The sequence below is a fragment of the Magnolia sinica genome, chromosome 5 (genome assembly GCF_029962835.1).
Source record: "Magnolia sinica isolate HGM2019 chromosome 5, MsV1, whole genome shotgun sequence".
NCBI lineage: Eukaryota > Viridiplantae > Streptophyta > Magnoliopsida > Magnoliales > Magnoliaceae > Magnolia > Magnolia sinica.
Genome location: NC_080577.1, coordinates 111,671,360 through 111,698,860, shown reverse-complemented (window position 1 = coordinate 111,698,860; position 27,501 = coordinate 111,671,360). Strand labels below are relative to the sequence as shown.

The window sequence follows — 27,501 nt, the reverse complement described above, 5'->3', positions numbered from 1 at the left end:
ACATCATATTAGACCCCACCTGGGTAAATCTGCTACCTGAAAAAACATACGTGGGGGAAGCCGATTGCGTACCAAGTAAACTCTATCCGCCATGATTTATGTATTTTATCCAATCAATCTATTCATTTTATAAGATAATTTTAAGGCCTTAGCTAAAAACCTAAGCATATAAAAGGCTAAAATACACCACACCATAGGAAACAATGTGAATTGAATTTGTACCGTAGAAATTTTTTTCGGGGCCATTGAAGTTTTCGATCAAGATTATATTTGTTTTTTATCTTTATCTATGTTTTTTGATCTTTTGAACAGTTTGGATGAAAAATAAACTGATCCTTTGACCAATTTGGATGAAAAATAAACTTCCCTGTGGGCCTGGAAAGGTTTCAACGGTGGAAATCATTCATTTATAATAAAGGAATATACCATTGGTATCTAACCGATGACATTTTGCCGCTTCACTTCGGTAGCCTTTGGCTATTGAAGCGTTCAGAATCCAATCGAGCTCGGGACTGACGGAGGCTCTGAGGGCCATTAAGGGTCCACCGTGATGTTTTCATTTTATCCAAACCGTCCATCCATTTTTCAATATCATTTCAAGTTTTAAGTGAAAAATGGAGAAGATAAAAGGCTTAAATGGACCACAAGGTGGAGATTAGATTCCTACCGTTGAAAAATTCTTGGGGACCACAGACGTCTTGGATCAAGATGATATTCGTTTTTTCAATTCACCCAGGTGTATATGATCGTATCAACAGGTTGGATGGAAAAAAAAAAAAACACGGTAGACCCTAAAAAGGTTTCAACGGTAGGCATTCTTAGCACCGCTGCTTCCTGTGGTGTGGTCCAATTGAGTGTTGGATCTATCTTATTTATTATTTGGTAACCTAAATTATATGAAAAAATGGATGAACGGTTTTGATAAAATGAAAACATCACGGTAGACTCCCAGTGGCCCTCGGAGCCTCCGCCTGTCCCGAGCTCGAACAGGCAGGGTAAGTACCTAATCCGCGCCCATCCGCTTCCTCAACCATCACACTCCCCCGATAGAGCGAAAGCTTTTCTCCGTTTATTAAAAGTTTTGATGCTCTGCTAGAGTGTGATGGTTTTTAGACGGGCACTGAGAATTTGCAGACGTGGCACACATACCATTTAAATAAAGCTGTCCAATTGTATATTATAATTTAGATAACACCGGAAAATAAAAATTTACAGTGCTCAGATTTATTAACAGGCTGATTGGTGGACATTTAGTGGACGGTCGAAAGGAAAAGTAATCAATGGTCAGAGTTAAAAAACTACCAAGTGACCATTTATAAGAGGCTAGGGTAGTTCACTTTGGTCATTTTGATGGATGATACTGTGCACATGCCCCAAGCTATTGTTTGCCACGTGTACAATTACAAATGAGGACCGCGTATCAATGTTCACACTCTGCGAGAGCATCAAATAACAAGCTCCCCAAATAAAATTCTATCCGCTACAATGGCCTCAGCAGCAGTAGCAGTGAGAGTGAAACCTCTACTCTCAGTCTCCTCCTTCCATTTCTCTCAACTCCCAACGAAGAAAATTCCAATTCTACCCTCAGCTACAGTAAAAATGTCCGCTTCTATCGCTACAGAATCCTCTTCTTCTCCTTCCAAAATCATCGACTCGCATTTGCATGTCTGGGCGACTCCACGAGAGGTAAAACCCTAGCTCATCTTGCAGCGCCACGCACGGAATTTAGACAAGATCTGGCCCGTCCACCAGGCGGGGCCCATCGGAGAATGTGTAAGTCTAAACATCAGGCCGGCCCAGTCATCCTCAGGCAGGCCGCGCGAGTAATAAAGGAATGGACGGTTGGGAAAGCCCTCCTCATTGAACATGCACTTGTGGCCAAGGTGATAAGTGGACGGTCCTGATTTCTTGTTCGTCGGGCATACTCACCGAGGTGCCAGCTCGGGACGGTCAGATCTCTGAAATGTGTCTCATGTGGGCTCCATCGTGTTGGGGCTGAAAGCTGTAAATGATTTACAAGCATTTTTCAGCATCCAAACGCAGACTGTAAACCATTTACCTGTAAATCATTTACAGTTAGCCCCATTTGCAGGCATCCAAACGACCTCGATGGTGTGAGTATTAATCCGTTTTTGTGATTTTTTTTTTTTTTTTTTTTAAATTTATAAATTCAGGCTGCAGATAAGTTCCCATATTTTCCAGGCAATGAACCGACATTGCAAGGAGACGTGGATTTCTTGCTCAAGGTACATGACACGAAAGTGAGAGAGAGGTTGCTCTGTACACGTGGGGACGTAGTTGGTTATCCGTACCAGTGATCTGATGGGCCCTACCTTGGATAGGGGCTGCCCAAAAGCCTCCAAGACTGAATATTCTAACACCAATATTTGGTCTTTTGTTTTATTGTAATAGTGTGTTTGTAGGCCACCGACTGAAAGATTATAAGTTTGGGTAGTTCTTCATCAAGGGGGGACCCATTGGATAGATGGTGTCGTGGTGCTGACTGCTGAGCCATGGGCCCTACATGTACAAAATCCTGTAAAAGATATGAGGAATTGTGTTGTTTGCTGACAAGTTGGATCTCATGCTTGTTAGGCCAAGGTGACAAGTATTGCTAAGATTTTGAAATCTTGTTATATTTTCACGATAAATAGACCCAAGGGGATTTTACGGCAAAATTCCTAGGGTTTCCAATTTCATGAGATAATGTTTCTATGAATTGAATTGCGTGGCAGGTGCTTTTTAAAGGAAAGAATTAGCAAAATGCCCTAGATGAGTTTTTTTAATTTTTCTTTAAAAGCAATTAAGTAAAGAATTATGAGGTCATGTGGTCTTTGTATGACATCCAACCTGTCCAACATATGCATCCAAACGTGATGAACACCCAAACAAAAAATTTGGCCAATCAAATCGTTGGATAGGCTACAAGTGAATTTGAATGTTCTTGGGTGGGTTTTCATTTTTATTTTTTATGGTGTGGCCAACCTAATGATTGGATCCACCATATTTTTTGTTCATCTGATCATCATGGTGGTGCATCTGTTGGACACCTTGGATGTCATATAGATGCCAACTGGGCCCCATAGTTCTTGACTTAAACATTTTTAAAGAAAATAATTAAGGCATTTTGGTACTTTCACGCCTCCAAAAGCACTGCTCGATAATTTCCAATCATGGAGGAGTTTTGGTAATATCCAAAATGGGATTAGTTGGATTATTTGGTAAAACCCAGATTAGCGAGGAATTCGGCGAAATCCAAATTAGTGAAGAATTTGGTAAAATCCAAATTAGCGAGGATAATTTTGCTTTAAAAACTTGGCAAATAAACTTAATGGTTCTATCTCATTAATATCATGAAGTTTTCAACAAACCTGGCAGGTTTCAATATTTTACAATTTTATCACAAAATTCTCACGATATTAATGAGGAATTTCTTGAAAACTTCAAATCATTCATTGTATGTATACATATATTAATCGGTCCAGCTACATGGTTCACTTGTAGACGAACTCTATTTCAACACTGAGACTAGGGATCGAGTGCCCATGTGGTGTGGGTGGGTGTAAAAACAAAACATACATAAAGTAAAAAATATTTGTAACTTAATAATAAATATTTTAAAACATTATTTAATAAAATTTATTAATTAGAAATGAATGCATTCGAGGGAAGTTGGGAGTAGCACCGATAGGCAATAAGATGAGGGAAAGTAGACTTGGATGGTTTGGCTGTGTGCAACAGAGACTGAGAATTGTGCTGGTAAAAAGGAGCAAGTTGGTTCAAGTTGCTCTAGAAAGGGCAAGGGGAAGATGTAAAACGACCTAGGGGAGGTAGTAAGGATAGAGTTGATGACCTATGGTTTAATTGAAGATATGGTCCCCAATAAAGTGCAATCATGAACATAATTCATGTAGTTGACACCAAGTAGCTGGGAATTGGGATAAGGCTTGGGTGATAATGATGATGATTTTTTTTTTTTTCCCCAGTGAGATTTTCCTGATAATAAACTGGGAGAAATCACAAAATTTGAAACTCTCGAGAAGTTGTAGAGAACGAGATTTGCCACCATGTGTAGGGCACATGATTTGACTATCCAAATTATAATAACAAAAAATAATAAGAATAGAAATATATAGTGCTTAGGTGATTCTTCCTCCCCTTCAATTGACCTTACTATCCTATTATAATCATACACTAATCTATTAAGAAACAATATTCAAATTCAAAACTACGAAGCACATGATAACCTAGCTAACCACTCGACCCAAATATAGAAAGTACTTAGTACACCCTATCATGACCAATAATAACCTCCTGTCTTTAGAAGGATCTTAACATTCCACCACATTCCAAATCAACATTATCCTCATGAATGTTTTTAGTCATCAGCCGGGTCCCGCATAAGATTGGTACTATCATCCTCCTAATTATGGAGGGGATCATCAGTGAGAAGGAAAAATTGTGGCATTTTGCAATGATGATGAAAAAGGGCAGATCTATTATCGCAATTGTAGTACCCTTGTGACATTGTTCCTTAATCTTTTTTTATTATGAGTCTCCTAACGGGAAGATTTGTTGGCTTTTGTCCCCCGCGACATTTGGATTGGTCAGTGTAGCTTGTGGAACCCTTGCCTGACGATTTTGTAGATTATGCTTCTCGTCCTGCAGCCTAGCCAGTCCATCGCCATTAATGTTGACATTAGCTTAAGATTGAATATTCAGGCTGATATCATCTTTTAATCCGCATTTGATATAACTGACCAAGAATGACTTCGTTAGCCCACTTGTTCAATTTTCCAGTCTTTCAAACTCTCCTTGGTATTTTTTAACTATGGTTGTTTGTTGGAGTATTGCAAGGGATCCCACAAAATTTACAAACTCGGTGTGCCCAAAGCATGCGCATAATGCACATATTTCACAATATTGCCTCCACCATTCTTTGCATCTGTTGATACCATTGAGTCACTTGTTTCTCCAAATGAATTGATGCCAACAAAACCTTCTCGTGCTCTGGGGTGTGATTGAAATTGAAATACTGGTCCACACGGTAAGTCCAATTCTTCGGATCGTCCCCATCAAAGCATGGAAATTCAATCCAAGATTTGGATGCTCAAAGCTCCCATACTTAATCTAGTTGAAGGATGAATGGTCACTTGACTCATCGACTTGTTGGTGATCATTGATCCTGACACCTCATACTGTGATTCAGTCAAAGCTCCATGAGTTTGCATTGGGATTTTGGAAACCTTCCCTGGGTTGCTTGATCTTTAAAAAAATAAAAATAAAAATTTGGAAGCATGCAATCGCCATTGGCTCTAATACCAAATAATAAGAACAAAAAATTATAAAAATAGAAGTAGAGATATTTATTGCTAAATTGTCACTTTGAGGGGGCAAACTTCCATACATATGATTATTCCTCCCTCGCAACTGACCTTACCATCCTATTTGTAATCTGACACCTAATCTAGAATAAGAAACAAACCCCATTCAACTTCATAACTACAAATCATATCCTAACCGTAGTTCACCATATCAACCCAACTATAGAAAATAAATCTAAATACCCCATCCATACCAATAATAGCTACCTATCTTTAGTAGGATCTTAACACCAAAATGTTGACATGGCGGGCCTCACCATGGATATGAGATTTTCTTGAGTCATTTGGATGTATGTAAAGTCTCACTTATGGAAAAAAGTTTACAAAAGTAAACAAAATCATTAATAAAGACTTTTTGTTTACAATGCTTGGGTGGTGGGATTGTCTTTACATGGATTGATGAGATTATGTTTGAGTAACAAGAAGGAGATATCTAGAATCTCCTTGTGAGTATTCACATGAGAGAGCTTGAAGAGATAAATTGCATCACCTGTGCCAATATCGCAATTGTGTGAGGTCAGAATCCTTCATCAGTTTCGGCCCATCACGATATGGCTTAGACCAAAGAATAAGCTAAGCAGGCATCTAGTGGAGCAGGCCTATTGATCTGGTCATTCAAACCTTGTTGGGGAAGATGGCCACCTCACTGAGAATGCACCTATGGGCTTTTTTTAAATTTTTTATTTTATTTGGTGGGGGGGGGGGGGCGGGGGGGGAGGAGATGAGGTGGAATGCAACTCACCATTTCAGATAGAAATGCTTTATTGTTGTTTCGGTGTAAAGAAATACTTTCCTAACATCCAAACAACCTCTGAGATATCTCAAATTAAAGATCCAATTATATTGTGGCCTACAAATATATGGTTGAGAGAAAAAATGTAGCAATCAGTCCACATTCAATGGAGTAAAGGACAAATATTAGAGGATTTTAATATTTCAATTTGGGAGATTTAAGGCTATCCCCTATCCGTGATTGGCTCAACATGTTAACAAATTTACTGAAAAAGAGAAAGATTGGATTATCATACGATGGGTTGCACCGCATGAAATCCAACTCGTAAGCAAACTGTAAATTTGCAAATGGTACAATGAACAAGTACAAAGCACACTTATTTTATAAAGGTCTCACATAGATTGAAGGTGTTGATCATGAGGAGACCTTTTCACCCGTTTCAAAACTCTTTTGGATCTGCATTAACTTGTCCATTGCCACAACTCTAGACCTAGAGTTGTATTAGATGGATGTGAATACTGAATTTTAAATGGTGGTTTAGATGCAGAATATGCATGCAACAACCTATAGGATCTGTGGATAAAAATGACCAAACGAAAGTCTACTAATTGTTAAAATCTATCAATAGGCTGAAGCAATATTCGAGCTAGTGGTAGATGAGGTTTCACTTAGCCATCACCACCTTCGGGTTCATAAACGAGTTAACAAGATCATTGTGTATTTGTGAAGTGGTCTGGTTGATCTTTTTTGATACCATCTCTTTATGTAGACGATATCCTTCTAGTTGGTAATGATATACAATTATTGATGACAACTAAAGATTGATCATTCTCGAATTTTGAGATAAAAGATCTTGGTGAAGCCAACTTTATTCTTGAGTTAAAGATAATCAAGGACCACTATAAAAGGTTCTTGGGCCTGTCTCAAGTTACCTACATATAAAATTTTTTAGAGCGGTTTAGGATGAACAATTCTAAGGTTGTTGAAACCCCGATAGAATAAACTACCAAGCTAGATAGGAAATTGTGTTAGAGAAATTGGCTATGCCCTCAATACCCTATGCAAGTGTAGTAGGCAGCTTAGTGTTTGCAATGCTTTGTTAGACAAAATATTAATTATGCAGTTGGCATAATTAGCCATCACGAAAGTAACCTGGGACAATCTCATTGACAAGCCGTCAAACGTGTATTCCGCTATCTCAGAGGGACTAAGGATTGATGTTGTGTTATGGAGGCATGAATTTCGAATTTCAAGGATTGACTTCAATGAAGGATAGTCAACTTCAGGCTATGTATTCTTGCTTGGAGAAGGTGTCATCTCATAATTGAACAAGAAACAAATATGTACAATAATTTCATTAATAGAGGCTAAGTACATTGCATGTTTTATTGTTGTTTAGGAGTGTATATTAGTCCAAAGATTCTTACAAGGTCTAAGTGTTGTACTGAGTATTCGTGAGCATGTATTGTTGATGATAGACAACACCTCTGCCATTGACTTGGAAAATGAGCCTAAACACTATCAGAAGTCCAAGTACATTAAGATAAAGTATCATTATGTTTGTGATCAGGTGAGAGATAAAAAGATTATCCTCAGTTACATTCGCACCAAAGAGATGTTAGCAGACCCATGGCGAAATTTATAACTAGAGACCTATTCCAGGTTCACACCAGAAAGATGGGATTAAGAAGAGCTTGGGTGATGAAGTTATAGACCTACATATGTGATGTAGCTTTTATCTTTTATTAATAAATACACATTCCTTTTGTTTTGTATTAAACACTTGTATTGACTAGGTATGTAGATCATTAGCATTTCCCTTGAGATCTTGAGGGATCCGACCATTGTTGGTAGGCCGGTTGCTCACTTGCATGGGTAGGCCAACCCTAAATGTATAAGAGAGGTGCAACTGGGGTGATGTGCATACGTTGAGGTGTGAAGTGCCCTCTGTTATGAAGAGTAGATGATGAGGATACGAGTGATGAGATGTCGTATCTACCTCTAGTCCTAAAAGATTGAATATGGGACTAATCAAAGTTGAAGTAACATAACTACTCCATTGCTCTAATACCACTATTGATTGTCCCAGAGGGTGGGCCCACGTGATTTGATGGTATCTAAAAAATCCTAGGGACCTTTTGCACAAAATTGAAGATGGACAACCCATGTCTAGCAGTCTCCTTAACTACTGTGGGAGTGGAAAGGATTTGATCGCCCATATGATGTTACGGTTAAGATGACCCCCGTACATGAATAATGTTTTAGATTGTCTAGAGGTGGGCCCGACGGATAATGAGTATTTTTTGTTTCTCTTGATTTTCTCTTTAGGAAATGCTTTTGGTTGAGAATACTTTTACCGAAGAAATGCTTCCCTTTTTAAGCGAGGGCCGATATGATATGGAGGGAGTTCGGATGCAATTGGACTTATCTCTATCACATCTAATCTCTCTCCCTTATCCCAATCTTCTTCTCATTTTAATTTAAATTTCGAGAGAAGAATATTGGAAAAAGGATATTGAACTAGGTATGTTCTGAGTATTGATTGTGCAGGATCACCCACTAGTGGTTGCTCACAAGTGGGCCACACATGCCTATGTCCAACATGCGTGCATGTTCTATTACAATGATTTTAGCAGCTCCATCTTAGCCTTCACACCCAAAATATTATTTAATTGAAGGAAAAATTCATCAATGCCGAACATCTTGCATATTGCAACGTTTGAGAAGATTGCATGGATGTAGACTTCAAAATCAATTCCTCCTCAAGCTTTGATGGATCAAAATATCCTGCTTGCACTGATAAGTGGGGAGGCTCTCCGTTTTTGGGAAGACATATGGGTGGGGGATTTCAAGTTGAAGGATCGTTTCCCAAACATTTTCCGCTTGGCTCCTAACAAGGATATCTTCATTGCAGATTGCTACTCTCTCTCGAATGCAAATATTATTTGGGATATCAGATGTATTAGAAATCTCACTGATAGTGAGGTCGATGAATATGCGGACCTTCTTGACTGCATTTCAAAGTCCATGCCGATGAGATCCGAGCCTGACAAGCCCATATGGAGGATTGATAAGACAGGTCGTTTCATGGTCAGATCCCTCTACTCTTCCCTAGCCAACCCCCCATCCTCCTCGATCCCTGCCTCTCCTTTCATCTGGAAATACCCGGTCTCCCCTAAATACATTTGCTTTGCTTGGTTGGCGGACCGTAATAGGATCCTAACTATTGACAACCTCCGGAAAAGAGGCATGCAGCTTCCAAATATCTGTCTATGTTGTATGAATGATGCGGAAACAGTGGACCATATCTTGGTGCACTGCCCATTCACCTGTCAAATTTTGACTGATTTTAGCTTCCGTTTCAACATTTCCTGGCGTACCCCTAATTCAGCCCATAACTTCCATCCTCCTGGCATGGCTGCAACCTCGGTAACCCCAGAAGAATCATTTGGAGAATGGCCATTCTAGCTATATGGTGGTCGATATGGATTGAAAGAAACGATAGATGCTTTAATGATAGGTCGTCTTCTGCCTCTTTGGTTGGTGCTAGAGCTAAAAGACTGGTGATTGAATGGGCTGTAAAAGATGTGAAAGGATATGATCTTTGCTTTCTAGGATACTAGTTTTTTACTTTCTTTTTGTTCTGCTATCTTGGCAGTCTTGTTTTTTACTTGTTTCGGTTGTATTCTCTCTTCCACTTTTTAATATATTTTCCTTCGCCGTTGCTTCTATAAAAAAAAATTTCAACTGCTGAATCAACCAAAAGTTTTTTAATAACGATGTTATAGAGAAGATCCAAGAGGGGATTAAGGATGCCGTAATAGGTTTTTAGCCATTGTATGGATTTTCCCTTCTCACAAGCTTAGTTGAGGAAATAAGAGATAGAAAGCAAAATAGAATTAAGAAGCCAAAGGCAAAGAGAGATGGAGAAAGGGAAATATGACCTGAAGATGTAGTTGCTGCTAGATATGCAGAAAGCTTTGGCACCATTCTTAGAATTTGTACAACGCTTCAAGGCCTATTACGGCATCCCTGATCCTCTCAAGGATCTTATGCATGTTATTTTCGTTGGACAGATTTGGTTGTTTCAATGGTTGAGATTATCACGGTGGGTAAGATTCTTCAATCCATTAAAAGCTCAAGGAGAGAAAATTGATTTTGGTGTCCAGATCTACACAATATTTTTAAATATTGCAACACGTAAGATGTCCGACATTGATGAATTTTTTCTGAACTGAATGATATTTTGAGTGTGAAAAATGGCATGATAGAGCTGCTAGAATCACTACAACGGGGCATGTGGACATGTTATATATGGGCTTATAGGGCCCACTTGTGGGCAATCACTAGTTGGTGGGTCCTACACAATTAATACCCGAAACATTCCCAGTTGGATATTCCCTTTTCAATCCTCCTCTCGAAATTCACATTCAAATGAAAAGAGGATTGGGATAAGTGAGAGAAATCGGATGCGATTGGTATAAGCCCTATTGCATATGGACTCACTCTATATCTTCTCAAACCCTCTCTTTATAAAAAGGGAGGCATTCCCTCAGTAAAGGTATTCCAAACCGAAAGAATTTTCGTAAGAGAAAATAGGGAGAGATGAATAATATCCATTGTCCATCAGGCCAACTGCTTTTAGACAATCTAAATAGTTAATTGTGTCTAGGGGCCATCTTAACCGTAAAATCAGAGTGGTGATTAGATCTTAGATCTTCTCTACTCTCGTAGCAGTTAGGTGGACCACTAAATGTAGGTTTTCCATCTTTAACTTTGTGCAAAGGTCCCAAAGATCATGTAGATACTATCAGATCATTGGGCTCAATCATCTAGGACAATCAACATGTAACGCCAATGTTCAGAGTGATAGGCTCATCATGTTGGTGTGGTTTTTCATTACCACCCAATGGGAGTGGGATGTACTGGATGAATGGTCCGGATTAAATAATTGGACTGGCCAACACAACTTATGGGGCTATGAGAGTGCTGGAGCATTTTCTGTTAAAATAACAGCTTATTTTAGGCATGTTATGTAGTTTATCAAACATAAAAAATATTTAGTTGTGTCTTGTTGAGTTCCAGTGATAGTTTAGGTTTCTAACTCTAAGCAAATAAGAGTGAAGTGGCATCGCATGTTACTTTACTATCATTGTGGGCAGGAGGTTTAGGTTTCTAACTCTAAGCAAATAAGAAGAGTGAAGTGGCATCGCATGTTACTTTAGTATCATTGTGGGCAGGAGGTTTGCTAAGCCCACATGCATGTGGAGCCCTGCCCTGTCCACATCACCCATATTTGCATGTGTGTGAGATCTGAGCTTTCCATTAGGTGGGTCACTGTCTTGGTGTTCTGGCTCAGACTCCTTGGGTGGGCTAGTGTTGGAAAACAAATGGGCAGCTAAAGCTTCTTTGAGCCATCTTTCGTTTCTCTAGTGTTGTGCACTTCAGGGTAAAGAAGCCCGATGTTAGGTCAGTAGTTGTATACAGTGTGATCCGCCTGATGCAAAGCTTGGATCTCACACGCATGTGCTGAATCGGCATTTCTGGCTGTTGGGATGGGCACAGATACTCATGCATGAGGGTTTACCAAAATTCATATGGGCAGAGTGTAACACATATTAGACTCGTAGACACCATATATGAGAGATGGTTCACACCTGGGAGTCAGACCATGTTACCACATCAATGCATCGAAGGGAGGGTCCCGATTTCAAACCGTGAATTCTATGAGTTAGCAGAGGTAGACCTCATGCACTCGTACCATCATATACAATACTATGATGCCTGTATGTGCATAATGCAGGGAAAGGAACCCAGCTGAGGTGTATCTGCATTGAATGTGTGGGCCTTCTTTGATCAATCTAGACTGTCCCGTCACCAGTGGAGTGCCAGTTGGTAATTTTTCAAAATATGGTCAATGTGCCTGCAGTATGTCACTGATGCCTGGAAAGTAATTTCCTCCAGCCAGTGACCATGTGGGAAGTCTTTGGATGGTGGGAAAATTATTTCTGCAAGCCAGAGACCCCCCCTCACATTTTTTGTCAATTTCGGGGTTTTTTCATGGCCATTGGATCATGAGTGAGCGTCTATATTCTCTCGGTGTGTTAACCATTTGGAGATGGAATTCAAATAAGTGGTAGAAAAGGTGTAAAACAATTTGTACCACCAAGATACAGCATGAGGGGGTGTGTTTGTTCAGTTTCACTGAACAGGCACATTCAAATGCTCCAAAGTGATCCATCTGGGTCTGTATATCCTAGGCCCATACCATTCTGGAAAGACCACAATGCAGATAATCAAGAGCCTCCTCTCTCCTCTAAACTCTGTTATTTTATATCCTCACCCCAAAACTGCTGCACCAGAATTCTGTGTTCCAGAATCCAAAATCTGACTAAGTCTGGGATATTTGCTGTAACTATGTTCAGTGGGTGCTCTCTTCGGTCTTGCAAGTCGAAGGGCACTTTTCTCGAGATCAAGAGGTGAGTCTTGATTAATCTTGGAAGTGGATTTGCCCTCGTGCAAACCGATTTCACTGTCGGTAGAGGGCAAATATTGCTTTAAAGACGGCAATGTTGTAACGTGACTCAAGACATCATTGCAAATTTCTTCCATTTTGGTACTTTTCTTTTAACAGTGCCTCATCTGATCGATATCAGCATTTAACGTTCTGTTGTTTTCATAGGCTTACTAACTCTATTGATATACATTTGATTCAGTGTTTAGTTTATAGTTAAGAATTTTTATAAACGCTAGAAACTTGAAGGCTACTTGCGGGAGTATGACTCTGAATCCTAATTGGGTGTGTATTCAAGATCCAAGCTGTTCATGTGTGACCCACCCAATGATTGGACTCACCTACTTTTCTGGCTGCAGAGCATTCAGAGTGCAGCCCACCTGACAAATGTAGGAAAAGATGCTGTGGCACCTTTGTTGCTGTGGGAATTCCATGCGGTAGATATTTTGGTCATGCAACTTGTTAAGCTTTTTCATTTAACTTCATTTAAAAAAAAATTATGCAGTCTATGGAGGAAGCAGGAGTCGATGGAGCTCTGATTGTGCAGCCCATCAATCATAAGTTTGATCATTCTTTAGTGACGAGGTTAGTTGAAATAATAAGCTGCTTGTGATCATAACATATTTACATTTTCAGAGTTTTTTTTTTTTGTGTGTGTGTGTGCGTGTGTGAGAATCATCTCTCTCTCTCCCCACAATCTATAGTAATTGCTGTTGTTGTTGTGCTTGGAAGTTCAAAATGCAGTTCATTGCATTCTGCTGTATTTTCTTTTTCTTCTTCGTCTTTCTATTATTTACTTTAGAGAAATGGTAGCATGTGAGAGAGATCTCGACCATTTATTAGGTGGGCCTGCCATGTATTTTGTTGTGGTCAGAAATGGTGTGGCTGGATGTAAGAAAAAGTAACAGTTTATGAGGATGGTTCAACAGTTCACATTCGACATACATGTGTGGCCAACCTGAATACTAGTGAACAGCTGATTTTCAGGCAGTGGTGCATATGCTGGCAGGCCTACCTGATGAACAGCATAGATCTTCCCACACATATGCATTGGGTAAGTTTTGCAAGTAGAATGGTCTTTCTATAATGAATTTCCCATACTCAAACTTCATCATTTAACAGTGTCCTGAAGAAGTACCCATCCAAATTCGTTGGGTGTTTGCTTGCAAATCCTGCGGAAGACGGAAGTGGGATTAAGCAACTTGAAGATCTTATTTTGAAGGTTGGGAGAATTTTCACAATATCAGATAATACATTTCATAAGTATTTTTATCTCATGTAGTTCATTTGACAGTTTTCCTCCTCTCTTTTTGCTAGGATGGATACCGTGCTGTTCGCTTCAACCCATATATATGGCCTTCTGGTCAAAAGGTATTCAATCATTCTTAGAAGGAAAATGTGAAACCATTGGCCTCAATATGGGTGGAGCATGCCTGAAAACCATAGTGATGGGATGATCCTAAGTACCTTCGAATGGATGTCTAAAAATGAAATGGTCTGCAGTCAAAATTTAAAGGGTGAGATCAGATGGCTGAGATTGTCCAATCAATGTGATTTCCAGGCTGTGCCCCATCAGAACAGGACCCGCATTATAGACAGTTCAAAACCAGCATGCATGCATGCCACACATGGTTTTAAATAGTGCTTTCGGAGCATGAGTTGCATGGGGTCTGAAACTGGCATGACTCACCCTGGCATGCATGCGACACATGGTTTTAAATAGTGCTTTCAGAGTGCGAGCTACATGGGGGTCTGAAACTTGCATGACTCGCACTGACTCATCCATTCTGTTCAATCGAGTCATTTTGGATGACCTTGTAAACCATGATGCCATGTGTATGTTGGATGAGTTGCCGAACCGAGTTAGCTGCAATGCATCTTTCCTGATAACACCACCCAGACTCAAATTTATTCCCGAGTGTTCATTTCCTTAAAGGATTTATTGTTCTAAGCTTATTGAAATTGAGCATGTGAACACACCTGAGGTAGTAGGATTCAATTCCTTTCTCCCAATGTAAGTAAGATCTGGGCCATTCATCAGGTGCTTACTACATGTTCTGCAGCCGAAAAATCAAGCTGATCCTAGGTCAGTTGCATGCATAAGAAAAATGGACAGTTTAACAGTCCATGTTCAACACACATGTTAGCTACTCGGTGGTTGCACACTTGCCCGATCTTTAGGGCACGGCACATACACAATAGTGCCCACCTGATGAATGGACTGGATCTCCCATACATGTGCCTCACAGTTTGGGACTAACCTTAGCATTGTGGGGTTGCGAATACTCTGTTGAGGTATTTGTCTGTATAGCAGCTTGGAAGTCTTCTTCACTTCAATTGAACCCTGTCCGAGCAGGATTGTTGCCTAAGCTCATTTCTTCTATGCAGATGACAAACGAGGTTGGGAAGGCAATGTTCTCAAAAGCAGGAGAACTTGGAGTGCCTGTAGGCTTCATGTGTCTGAAGGTATTTTAGCTAAATTTAGCTACATTTCTTCTGTAATGACCTTCATCAGACACTTTCTATTGATTCATTCATTGGTAGAAATGCTAAGGTGATCCTAGAAATATTCTCAAGCTTATCTAGAGAGATTGAAGACATTTTCTCTAGCTCATCTAAACAATTTTCATAAATTACAAGAATTCCCTCCTAGTTCACATAAATTATGAGAATACCCTTATGGAAATTACAAACTACTTAAACAAACATCACTAGGACATGTCCATGCATTTTTTTTGGTGAGTGTCATGTTGTGGCACAACAAAAACCCAAAAATTAGATGTGTCCAGGTGATGACGGGCCCCAACTTATTGCGCAAACAACCATTTAAATTTAGCCAATTGATCCAGATCTTGTTGGAGTAGCCAATGAACTTTGCAATTAAATTATAGTAGTTAAATGTATGCCAACATGATAAAATTTAAATGCCGTTTGCGCTACAATGATATTCATCCAGAAGTTGAACGCTGCAGGGTATCAATGTCCATTTTTCAGAAATTGAGGAGCTTTGTTCAGAATTTCCATTGACGCCTGTTATTATCGATCACGTGGGTTTCTGCAAACCACCAGAGTGAGCCCCTTCTTGTGATTTTGTCAACAGCAGCCTATTGATCTTTAATTCATAGGGAAAACCGCATTTTCTGATCTAAGATGTGGTATCCTGACAGGAACAACGACGAAAATGAGGCCTTTTCTGATCTACTGAAGCTTTCCAAATTTCCACAGGTACTATAAAGCTAGTTCTTATGATCTGTCATCAATAATGCTGCAAGATTAATACCTCAATTAAAACATTTGCATTGGTTTAGTGGAGTTTGGTCGCTCAATTGGATTGAATTGCAATAATTTAATTTTATAAAAAGAAAATTTCCAAAATGGATCTAGTGCCGCATTCCATTTATTGTTGGGACTAGCACCCATATCACAATCACTGACCTATCACATCCAACTTGCAATCACTAACCTACCATGTCCAACTTAAAAGGATAGATATATGCAACATAGGGGCCAGGCAATCACTACGAATCAGTTGGGGCTAGAGCCAGTTTGGATTGAATGAGTGGAATGGAATGGTATTATTCTACCATGGATGATTCTAGAAATCTTCTCAAGCTTATCTAGAGAAATCCTGGAGAGAAGTCTTATCTTAAGAGATCATGGAGAACTTCCGTCTTATCTAAAACAGCTATATAGCATACTTGAACACCCTCTTGTTACATTGAATTAACAAAGAATGCCCTTTTACGAATTGCAGCAGAATTTCTCAACACATACTGCTATTTCTTAACAAAACAGATCAATGGTCTGGATGATTGAAACTTGGTCCCCATGCCTTAACCAAAAAACCTGAGTATACTGTGCATATCCTCGAGTTGAGGATTCCATAGTTCCTCTGTGACATTATACATGCAAGTTTCTTCTGTAATAACAGTTTTAAATAGTGAATAGCGTGTAGAGTAGTGTTCACTCCTCTGAAGCATGAGGCATGAGCTACGCTACATGCTACTTACAGAATTTTAATCAAGGTTGCGCTTAGTTGCACCAAGTTATTTGTTTTTTTCCCTTTTCCGGAAGGTACTTGGTTGCACCAATTTCATGATATTCCGCACCAAATTAGACTGATTAAGTATGAAATCTAACAAAATTTTGTGATATTTGGTGCTACCAAATGCAACCTAAAGTAATAGGAAAAGGGCAATAATTAAGTATAAAGGTAAAGAAAGAGCAACGGAACTGATTTAATATTGTTACTTGTAGTATTTTACTAAAAGCATTGAAAAGGTCAACTAATTTTTTTTTAATTGAAAATAGAAAAATGTGGGGGCGAAAGGTTACTTTAACCAGTTTTGCAACTGGTTGCCCAGCTCGTAGTCCTCGTAACCTCCTTTCATCATCTTACTAACTTTTAGATGATTAACTAAGAGGCCAATCATTGGGCTTACCCCACTGGACCTTATCATTTCACCTTCAAGGGTATCTGATGACTTCAAATCCTCGGTTACTAACAACACAAGGCCCATTCCCACAAGATGAAGCTAGCAATTTAAGGCAGTCTCCTCCCCTATTTCACTGGAAGAAATAAGTACCAAAGTTTAAGGACATAAGGGTTTGGTCCCACATTTGAAAATACTTGTAATGTGAGCTATGTAGCTATGTGAGCTTGTAATGTGGGGCCTACGTGATGCCTACGTGATGCATTCATCATGAATACTTGTAATTTGGATTATGTCCGCATATGACTTTGCTTTGAACTAACCAAGCATTTGGTGGCATGAAAACATAACTCGTATGGGCAGGTTGTTTTTCTGCTTTTCCACCTTTGCATAATACAAACAAACATTATTCAGACAAAGCATTTACCCGCCTGCTACCTGAGATGGGAGTGTTCCGATGGTACCGGTGCCACCATAAGCAATGGTGGTACTGGACAGAAGTGGCGCTTACATGATGTATTCAGGAGATCCAACCTGTCCATCAGATGCTTGTCCTCAATTTATCCCTAGTATAAACAAATCAGCCAGATCCAAACTCAGGTTGGCGACACCACAGGGAACTAGTTGAGAGTGCACACCTACCATTTGATTTGAATAGAGGGCCCACCATGTAGTTTATATGCAGTCCCGGCCATTAATACCGTTTATTTGGCATGGATGAATGGTCATATTAAAACTCATGATTTTCAACTCTGGTGAGCCGTAATGCAAATCAAGGGTGGGTTTTCCATTACATCTTGTTCCAGGTTCTGTGGGCCACTGAGTGTTAGATCGGAGCTGATTTTTGAACCTGGGGATTACATGATTTCATGCATATGATGAATGGGTCAGCTGAATGCATCACGTAGGCCCCACATTTGTGAAGCTTAAGGTGGCACTAGTACCTTTGGAACACACCTCTTCCTGAGATATAATCCAAATGTTCCCTTCTATGCAATATGATTTTTTTCCTTCATGCTGATACCTCCATAATTGTCTGTTTCTACTGAACGAATGAATGTGGTTGCTGGAATATGGTTGTTGTAATTTTTTTCGAGTATCGTGCTTTTTGAATGTTTTGAAAGGTGTTATGGTTTTGATTTGGCAGGTTTATGTGAAATTCAGTGCCTTATTCCGGGTGACAAGGAAACCACATCCATATGAGGATACGAGTTACCTTCTTTCCCATGTGCTCTCAAGTTATGGTTCTAAGCGTGTCATGTGGGGAAGGTAAATGCAGTACGGCGTGCATTTGGATTCTCTATTGGATTGAATTGCAAGATTCAGAGGCTGAGCTGTGGCTCAGTTAGACAGTTCTGTTTTGACATCGAGTTTGCAGGTTCAATTTTTTATTTTTATTTGAACAATGATGATATAATATAAAAAGGCCGAAGCCAAAGCCTACAAATATACAAAAGTACAACAACACCCAGACAAAATCCCCTCAAAAGCCAAAAGGGGAGATTGAAAGATCTAAGCTGCCCCCCAATCCTTCATATTAAGAATTGTCCTATTGAACACTTGCACTGGTCCACTCATCTTGCCGTTGAAGCAGTACTGATTTCTTTCCCACCATATCGCCCAAAGGGATGCTAAAAAACTTAATCGCCACTCCCTTTTCCCTTATTTCCTTACCCTCCCCCTCTCCCCCCACCCCAATGCCAGGCTATGAGAAGTTCCTTCATTGACTTCGGGAACACCCATAGAACACCAAAAGATTGGAGGAGCAAACCCCACACCTCCCTAGCAAATACGCAGTGAATGAATAAGTGATTTGCAGATTCTGTGTCTTTGAGGCACATCAAGTAAACGTTTGGGAGATACATGTTCCGCTTGCCAAGATTGTCTATTGTTAGCATTTTGTTCTTGCTCAATAGCCAACCAAAAGCTGCCACCTTCAAAGGAGCACCGTAGTGCCATGGGAAAGCCATTGTCGCCACCTCTGCATTTTTGGCTGACACACTCTGGAGATGATTGAGTGATTTAACTGAGATAGAACCTGTCTTAGACTTGAACCATCTCAAGGAGTCCGCTTTTGTAAGAAGAGGAGACAACTTTGATAACAACTCAAGCATAAGAACTAACTCTTCGAATTACTTATTTGAAAGATTTCTTCTAAAACTCGGCATCCATGTGGCTTCCTCCCCTCTTATAGAATAACAATCGTTCACCATCTCCCCATCTTTCCTAGCCAGCCTTACTAAAGATGGAAATCTCTCACACAGCGGCACCTCTCTCACTCATTTATCAACCCAAAATCGAATTCTCTTACCATCCCCCAAATGAAAGCCTATACCCTCCCACACCCTCTCTTTCAAGGATGCCAACCGATTTCCATAAATAAGAACATTGATACACGGATGAAGCCTTTATCCACCACCTCCATTCCTCTACCTCATATTTTTTCGCTATTACCTCCCTCCACCTAGCCTCTCCCTCCGACCTAAACCTCCATACCCATTTCCCCAATGGAGCTAGGTCCATCTCCTCTAACTTTAAGATCCCCGCTCCTCCTTGAACCGTTGCTTTACAAACTTCATCCCATTTCATTAGATGGAACTTGTGCTTCTACCCCGACCCTTCCCATAAAAAAAAAATCCATTCTTCGCCTCTCCAATGCATTTAGAATGGATTTTGGGCACTTGTAAAGAGACATAAAATAGATCGAAAGATTTGACATAGATGATTTAATCATGACCGACCTCCCACCCATAGATAAGTACCTCGACTGCCATTTGGAGATATTTCTTTCACACCTTTCAATTACTCTGTCCCACATGTGCTTCGCCGACCTTCCTACACATAACGACAACCCCAAGTATTTTGTTGGAAAAGAAGCTTCCTTGCACCCGAGCACTTCTGCAAAAGCCGCTACCTCTTTTTGGAAATGCCTACCCTTAAAATATCACTTTAGGATATATTAACTTTCAAACCTGAAACCACCTCAAAGCTTACTATAATCGAGCGGAGATTTTCTACAAAAAAAATAAAAATAAATAAAAATAAAAATCATCTGCCTTACACAATAAGAGTGTGTCATCCGCATACTGTATATGAGAAATCTGAAAATTAGTATTATCCACCCCAAAACCTTTTACCAATCCCACCTGAACCCCTCTATCTAACATTTTACCGAGGGCCTCCATCACTTTGACAAAAAGGAAAGGTGATAAAGGATCGCCTCGTCGCAATCCACGAGAAGCAACAAAGAAACCTTTTGGCGAGCCATTCACCTGAACTTACACCTGTCCGAATCCAAAATCACCATTTTGTGCCATATCCTAACCTGCCCAACATATAATCTAGGAATGACCAATCCACATGGTTGCAAGCTTTTTCCACATCAAGCTTGCACACCATCCCTTCCTCCCCTCTCCTATAGCAAGAGTCAACACATTCATTGGCCAAGAGAGCAATCTGCGATTTGTCTCCCCATCCACAAAGGCCACTCGTGATTATGAGATTACATTACCCAACACTTTCTTGAATCTAGAAGCCAACACCTCTGCTAGAATCTCCCCCAATAGGCTGATAGGATGAAAGTCTTTCAAACATTCCGCTCCTCTCTTGTTGGGAATCAATACTATAAAAGTAGCTCCTAATTGTATTGCGATTATGCCTTTGTCGAAAAATTATTGCACGAAACCAATGACATCACCTTTCACACATCCCCAAAATTTCTGATAAAATGCTATCATCTTGCCCAGGAGCCTTATCACTACCCAAATCTGCCACTGCTTACTTGATTTCATCTTTAGAAAACAGTTGTTCCAACGAGTTTGCCTCTTCGGCCGAAATAGCTTCGAATTGCAAATTGTTGAGCACTTGTGTAATTCCCCCATCCTTGGACAGTAGGTCTTTATAGAATTGGACTACAAATTCACAAATTTTTGACTTCCCCTCAATCCATTGACCATCCACCACTAACAAAGAGACCTTGTTTATGTGCGCTTTGCACTAGCCGTTACATGAAAAAACTTGGTATTCTTATCTCTTGCTTTCAACCAAGTTGCCCTAGACCTTTGACGCCATTCGATCTCCTCGTCCCTCAACCTAGCATTGTATTTGGCACTTCTCTCCAAGCCTTTTCATCCTCTGATAGATCCTCTTCCTCTTCTTTGGAATCTAACCTTCGAATTTGCATCAGGATATCATCATTTTCCTCCTCTTGGTAAGAACCTCTTTTTTCTATACCCCCATTTTATGCTTTAACAATTTAATTTTTGGAATAGAGAAACACCGACGCCCCCAATCCCGGAAAAAGACTCCCACCACTCTACAATCTTTGACCCAAACCCTTGGTCCCCAATCCTCCTTGTCCACTTCTAGAAGAATCGGGCAACGATCAGAGGAGGGTTTTGAAAGGGCCCTTTGACTGATAAGCGGATATTTCTCTACCCATTCTGGGGATATAAGGAACCTGTCGAACCTACTCATAATTGGCGATGTTTGGCCATTCGACCATGTGAACTTAGCACCTCCAAGCGAAAAGATCCATCATCTCATTTTTGAATATCCAATCGGATTTTATTTTATTTTCATACTTTTGGTAATCCAACCCCCATTTGATTTCTCATGTATCTCCTTAATAACATTGAAGTCACCTCCTAGGCACCAAGGTAAATCCCACCCAATTCTGCCCAAAGTTCATTGTGAAGTTTCGATTTAAATGGCCCATAAACCGAAGAGAAACACCATATGTAACTGGACCCCTTTTCCTTCAGCACCACCGAAACTGTATATTTGCCTACCCAACTATCCTCTTTACTCAAGATCGCTGAATTCCAAATCACTAACATGCCACCAGCCACTCCAATCGCATCCGCCGCTACCCATTGGCTTTCCTTACCCCACCAAATCGAGTATAACACTCTTTGGTCTGTTTCCGGCCACTTGGTTTCCTGTAATGCTATCAACTGTATTTTGTACCTTTTGCACATGTCTTTCAGCTGCCCTCTTCTTTGTGGACACCCCAGCCCCCGCACATTCCAAATCGTGATCTTCATTTACCAGATTTTGACCCCACCTGACTCCCATCTGCTGCAGCCACTAATGCACTGTCCACTGTTCTGCCATTATCTTCCATACACACAATTTGTCTATCACCTATTTTTACCTGTTTTAGACTAAGCGGTCTGCCCCTTTCTTCTACCCATTCGAAATAGGATACGTAATCCTCTGGTCTATCCCCAAAAGTTGCTCCCACTAAGCGAGCAACCTCCATCGTTACCAGCTTAATCTTCTTCATTCCTTGTGCCGTAGTTATTCTGCTGGACTGCATATGCCTAACATCTGCCTCATTTAATATATCCTGAGATGTACCCGAAACGTAAACCTCCCTGCTGACAGGTTCTTGCCTTACTGCCTAAGGGGTTGCATTTGCTGGAGTATCAAAATCACGCAAGCCATCAACTCCGTGCCTGGACTGACGCTGAAACCCTTCTGCGTCAGATTGGTGTAACCTCACTTGTAACAGATTGCAACTGCTCCTGCAGATCATCATCTGGCCATAGGGGACCCATGAATCTGTAGGAATATCTCTCTGCAGCGATTCTGACACGAGAAGAGACTTGATCGACCAAGGCGAGCCGTGAACGGTTTGCAACAAACTATTCATGAAGCAGACTACCACACTATTGTCCACTCCCAACAGACTGGTGGTTACCTCGTTGGATCTGCTCGAAGAGAATATCCGAGGTTCTAGGTCGTGCGCTGACTCACTTTACATGCAATACTATCTGAAGAATTGGGCTTAACTGCTCTGATGAAAACGGTGGTAGTTCCTGGTCTTGAACTTCTGTCGGCCACTCTGGACTGAATCCGACTTTTACGGGAATGGGGCTACGAACATTGTCTGTTGCAGGAAAAGGACTTCGAGAATCATTGCACATGACCTGAGTTAAAGATTCTCCCACCTGTGCGATACTTGGCTGGGAACCTGCATGTGCTGCATCTCCTGCCTGTGAGTTATTTGACTGGTCCCACCTGTGCGTTATTTGCCTGGAATTGTGCACGTGCCGCCTCTCCCTCACACGAGCCATTTTCTTGTAAAAGACTCTTGTTTGAAACTACTTCCGATGTATTTATTGGGACTGTATCGATACCATGTGTCAGCATGTCGTTTCATGGAGAGAGGACTTTTGCTCCGACTTCATAAATGCCATCACCACGCGTCTACGTATCTGCATCAGTAGCACCACATGTCTGCATCGCGTAACCTGATACAGCACCTTCCTGCTGCCACCGAATTGGGTCCCTACAGCACCTCCTGATCTCGTAGTCCACTGGAGTACTGGACGGAGACATCTTCTTCCTCATTCTCCTGAGCATCCTCCATCAGCGAACCAAAACCTTCTTCTCCGACAAGTTTCCGCATCTCTTTCTGCATTTCGCTCTGCTCCTGAACCACCACAACTTTTAGCTTAGTTGATCCAACCTTTAGACCTATTGAAATTGGATATTGTGACAGTTTTTTCTTTCTGATTCTGATTCTTGCAAATCTCAGCTCTTTGCTATTATCCATTCGACTGTCAATTCGCTCCGATCTCTCTAATAACATTATCCATCCAGAATTTGAGCGGTACGTACCAGATTTGGTACCAATGTTCCGCCCAACCAAAGATCGACCATTCCTCCCATTTATAAATCCTTGTGACTAGCTCTCCCGATTTCGATTTGCATGTTGAATAAACCATTTCAGCATGTTCCTGATTTCCCAGAGAGACCAGCATAGTGTTCTCCTGGAGCATTTTAATAAGAACATCTTCTGCCTCGATTCCTTCGCAGTTGTGGAATAACCACTGTAGCAGGTCAACATCTCGAGTTCCTGGGCTTACATCTGCTGCCAAACAGAACTCGAAAGTTTTCATTGATTCATTCAGGATATTCTTGTGAATTCTCACTCCCGGACCTTCATCTGTCGGAACCTTCCAAACCAACCCTATTATCTGTGTTCTCTTGCGCTTCAGTAGACCTGGTTCTTTCTTTAGATTTGTTCAATACCACTTCTTTAGATTTGCCTATGCATCTGCTTAATTTTTCCTATCGAGGATCCCGAAACCTGTTTGTGTTCTTTACCCTCAAATTTGTTATACCTTTCTGGCCCATACCTCGCCTTTTGCACTTGCAATTTGTTCCCCCCAAAGCTCTCCCCATCCATTTCGAGTATTGCTTTAGCAAGTTCCCCTTCCAAACTCATCCAGATAAAGGCAAAAACTCTGCTTTCGTTAGAGTTTCTTTGGCGAGGCATCACAACCACCATTACTAACCCTGCAGCTGAGAATACCCTCTCGAAGTTCACTGGTTTCCACGATTCTGGGAACCCCTGGACAAACAATGTTGGGTATGCTGCTAGAGCCCGTTTCTCGTTTCCGATTTTTTGTTTTCCTTTCCGAGAAACTGTTTCCCACTTTTCCACACCATCTTCCTTCTGCAAATCTTCATCGTCGTCCCTAAATGGTCGCAAGTTGGGGCCCTTTCCCTCTAGAGTATCTGGGAAAGTGGGGCCACCCAAAAACCCTTGACTCCACCTGACTCCCATCTTGTGTCACCCAAAAAAAAAGAAAATTCAGTATCTGGGCAGTTTAGGGTTTAGGATTTAGGGTCGAGGGTTTAGAATCTCTTTTCTTGGGTAGGTTGGTTTACTTTAATATTCAGTCTCTGAGTTGTCTTCAACTGATCCATGGTTATGGGACTTCTCTGCCTGTACTTTGGCCAATCGTCTGGGAAATTTGAGTTGACCATAAGGTGGGTCCCATTGTATAGATGACCTGGTCCAAAATTCTAGGCAGACGGACTGTTCATGTGAGTCACACTTGTACGGAAACAATCACCATTTAGAAAAAAGGGCAACAAGCCGCATTTAATATGCACATGCATCCACCTTGATGAGTGGACCAAATTTTTTTGGGCCAGGTCATCTAGATGGTGGGGCTAACGTAAATGCAAGACTAGGTTGTGCCAAACATGTGTCAGTGCATGTAGAGGTGTGTGAGGTCTGATCAAAACCGTTGGTTATCCGAAATAGACGAAATCTAGCTAGTTGTAGTGTGCTGAGAATATTCACTAGACACTGAGAACGTGGCATCAGGTTTAAATTGCTTGGTTGTGCGCATATTAGGTATCATCAAAGAGAAAAGACGGCAAAAACTGCACTCGTTAGACCAAAGATTACAGAAGCCAATTCCTCACTTAAGTAGGAATCTTTGAAGTTTTTGAATTCTATGAATGAAATTCTCATCTATTGCTTTTTTGTTGATTGATGGTTGCAGTGATTTCCCATACGTGGTTCCTGAATGCGGCTACAAAGGAGGAAAAGAAGCGGTGTCCCATGTTGCTAACCTGGTACGCTTACCATCTGCTGATCTGGAGTGGATCATGGGGAAAACTGTGATGCAATTGTTCCCAAATTCGTGGAATGCAGCTTGATGGGCATGCCGTTGATGAGAACACAAACTTGATATTTTTATCACAATTACAGCTGTGTTGGTTTTTATTGTGTTACCACATTGCGAGTTGTCATGTTTTGGTGGGCCATCATGGATCACATGGTTTTACTAAAAGTGGATTGAGTCTGGCCGTTGGACATAAAGGATGGGCTCAATCAGTGGGGCCCACTAAGGGGATTAGGCCCACACATAATGTCTGGAATCTGCGAGTTGCAAGTCTTGTGCACCTCACAGCTTAGATATGGTAAAAATGTCTTGGCTCCTTTGATGGTATCTGCCATTTTGTATTGTCGTCTGTTAAGTCCTATTTGTATTGGTTTCAGGCGACCTTTTTTCCTTTCTCCTCTTTGCACATAAAATATTGGAAATCATGTAAGTGTTGCTATGTATTGAGTATCATGTATATTTTTTTAATGTGGAATTACAAGGTCCTACTCATCAGAAAGCGTGCATATTGCTGACCTATAAGATTTCATAGACATGGGGCCGTAGTTTAACTGAAACTATTGATTTGATCATCCCCACTTTAGATTGGGGTTGAATCAAAGAGCTTGTAGATATATAAGTTGATAATCCCTTCATCAATGCCTTTGATGATGATGTGGGAAATATACGGTTTAGGGTCAACATAACATGAAAAGAAACAACAAGACGAACTGTGATGAAGATGCTTTGGGTTGGCTGAAAGGCCCATGAGGCTGAGCTGACATAGGCCGGATGTACCCTTGAAAACAATGCTCAGCATTACAGGCCTTAGATTAAACTGAGGGTCCAATAGATATAGCCTAGGATAGAGACTTGGTTGTGATCGTGTGTGTTTTTTTTTTTTTTTAAAATAATTTTAATTCCTCTTCATATCATGACCAGGTCCAATTCTAAGATGACAGTCATTGCAGGTCATGCCCGGGCATGAATTTCATTAGTTCATTCAAGCCTGGGCCAACAAAAGTCCTAACCCTAACACCATGTCCACCTCACAGGGTATCCATGACACAATTCCTCAAACAAGTAAACACCTCTCTTGCTACTACAAGCTACTGAACATTGGTAATAGGCAATCAGAAAAACCCATAAAGCTCCTCTCCAAAAGCATAGATATTGAATTCAGAACTGAGTCCTCAAATACATTTTCCCTTGCTTGGTTATGGGTTGGCGGATATGAGCAGCAAGGGTCCCATGCAATTTTTATACCATGTTAAAGTCTTGGTACTGAATAATGTGTATGGCTAGATCCAATCTCCTGGTCCCTGCAGAAAGGAAGAAGAATTTTACTTGCTTCCTTCTCTTTTAGGAAGGGATGCATAGGGAAATCCCATTAATTGCTGCTTTCTCCGGACTTTGGGACAAATCATGAAACAAGGGCCCGAATGGTACAATCTCTCCGTCACCCCCAAAATGAAAGTGGTGATTTCATAGCTCTAGGTCTGTGTTGCATCTTAGGCCCAAGTGGGCCCATGTCTGATGGATGGTTGCACATGGCCCCGATATCACACTCATCAGATGATCACAATCGTTCAAACAGTGGCCGGGAAAATGGACAGCAAGACCATTTACCCACCTAATTGTCCAATCTGCATGGCTTATATTGTCATTGAGGAACATGTGCATATGCCGACCGACTTTGGCCCTAAAATTTGCAGTAGTAAGTTAAGAAAGACAAATGGTTCATGGCTCCAAATATACATTACCCATATCATGTCCTGAAAGTAGCCCAGGCCAACAGGAACAAATGCTTTTAATTGAGCCTGGTCCATTTACTTCGGGTGACAATGAACCAAACCGACCAGGTTTAAAGTGTCTGGGTCTGAATCAATGCCACAGTGGGCCAAGCGTAACATCTCCAGCACAGAAATCTGAGTTAGTGTGTGCCCTCCCTCAAGGGAATGTCTGGGTTCTAAGTCCTGCTGGGGGTGACAATGATAGGAGTTCTATTGCAGTGAAAGGGCATGAA

General features: G+C 40.8%; 1 protein-coding gene across 7 annotated transcripts; it reads left to right on the top strand.

The window, feature by feature from the left end:
- The first annotated feature begins 1,404 nt into the window (after nucleotides 1-1,404).
- LOC131246719 (uncharacterized) lies at nucleotides 1,405-25,953 on the top strand. Of its 7 annotated transcripts, none has more exons than XM_058247078.1 (11): nucleotides 1,412-1,686; nucleotides 2,175-2,246; nucleotides 12,991-13,020; nucleotides 13,137-13,216; nucleotides 13,754-13,853; nucleotides 13,949-14,002; nucleotides 15,020-15,097; nucleotides 15,604-15,701; nucleotides 15,799-15,856; nucleotides 18,212-18,333; nucleotides 25,374-25,953. In XM_058247078.1, the coding sequence occupies exons 1-11, from the start codon at nucleotides 1,486-1,488 to the stop codon at nucleotides 25,528-25,530; spliced, it is 1,050 nt and encodes a 349-aa protein (XP_058103061.1). In that variant the 5' UTR covers nucleotides 1,412-1,485; the 3' UTR covers nucleotides 25,531-25,953. The 7 variants fall into 7 exon arrangements, with proteins under 7 accessions (XP_058103066.1, XP_058103063.1, XP_058103061.1 ...); XM_058247082.1 differs by having other exon boundaries at nucleotides 1,526-1,686; nucleotides 12,930-13,020; XM_058247080.1 differs by lacking the exon at nucleotides 15,020-15,097 and having other exon boundaries at nucleotides 1,408-1,686.
- The last annotated feature ends 1,548 nt before the right edge of the window (nucleotides 25,954-27,501 follow it).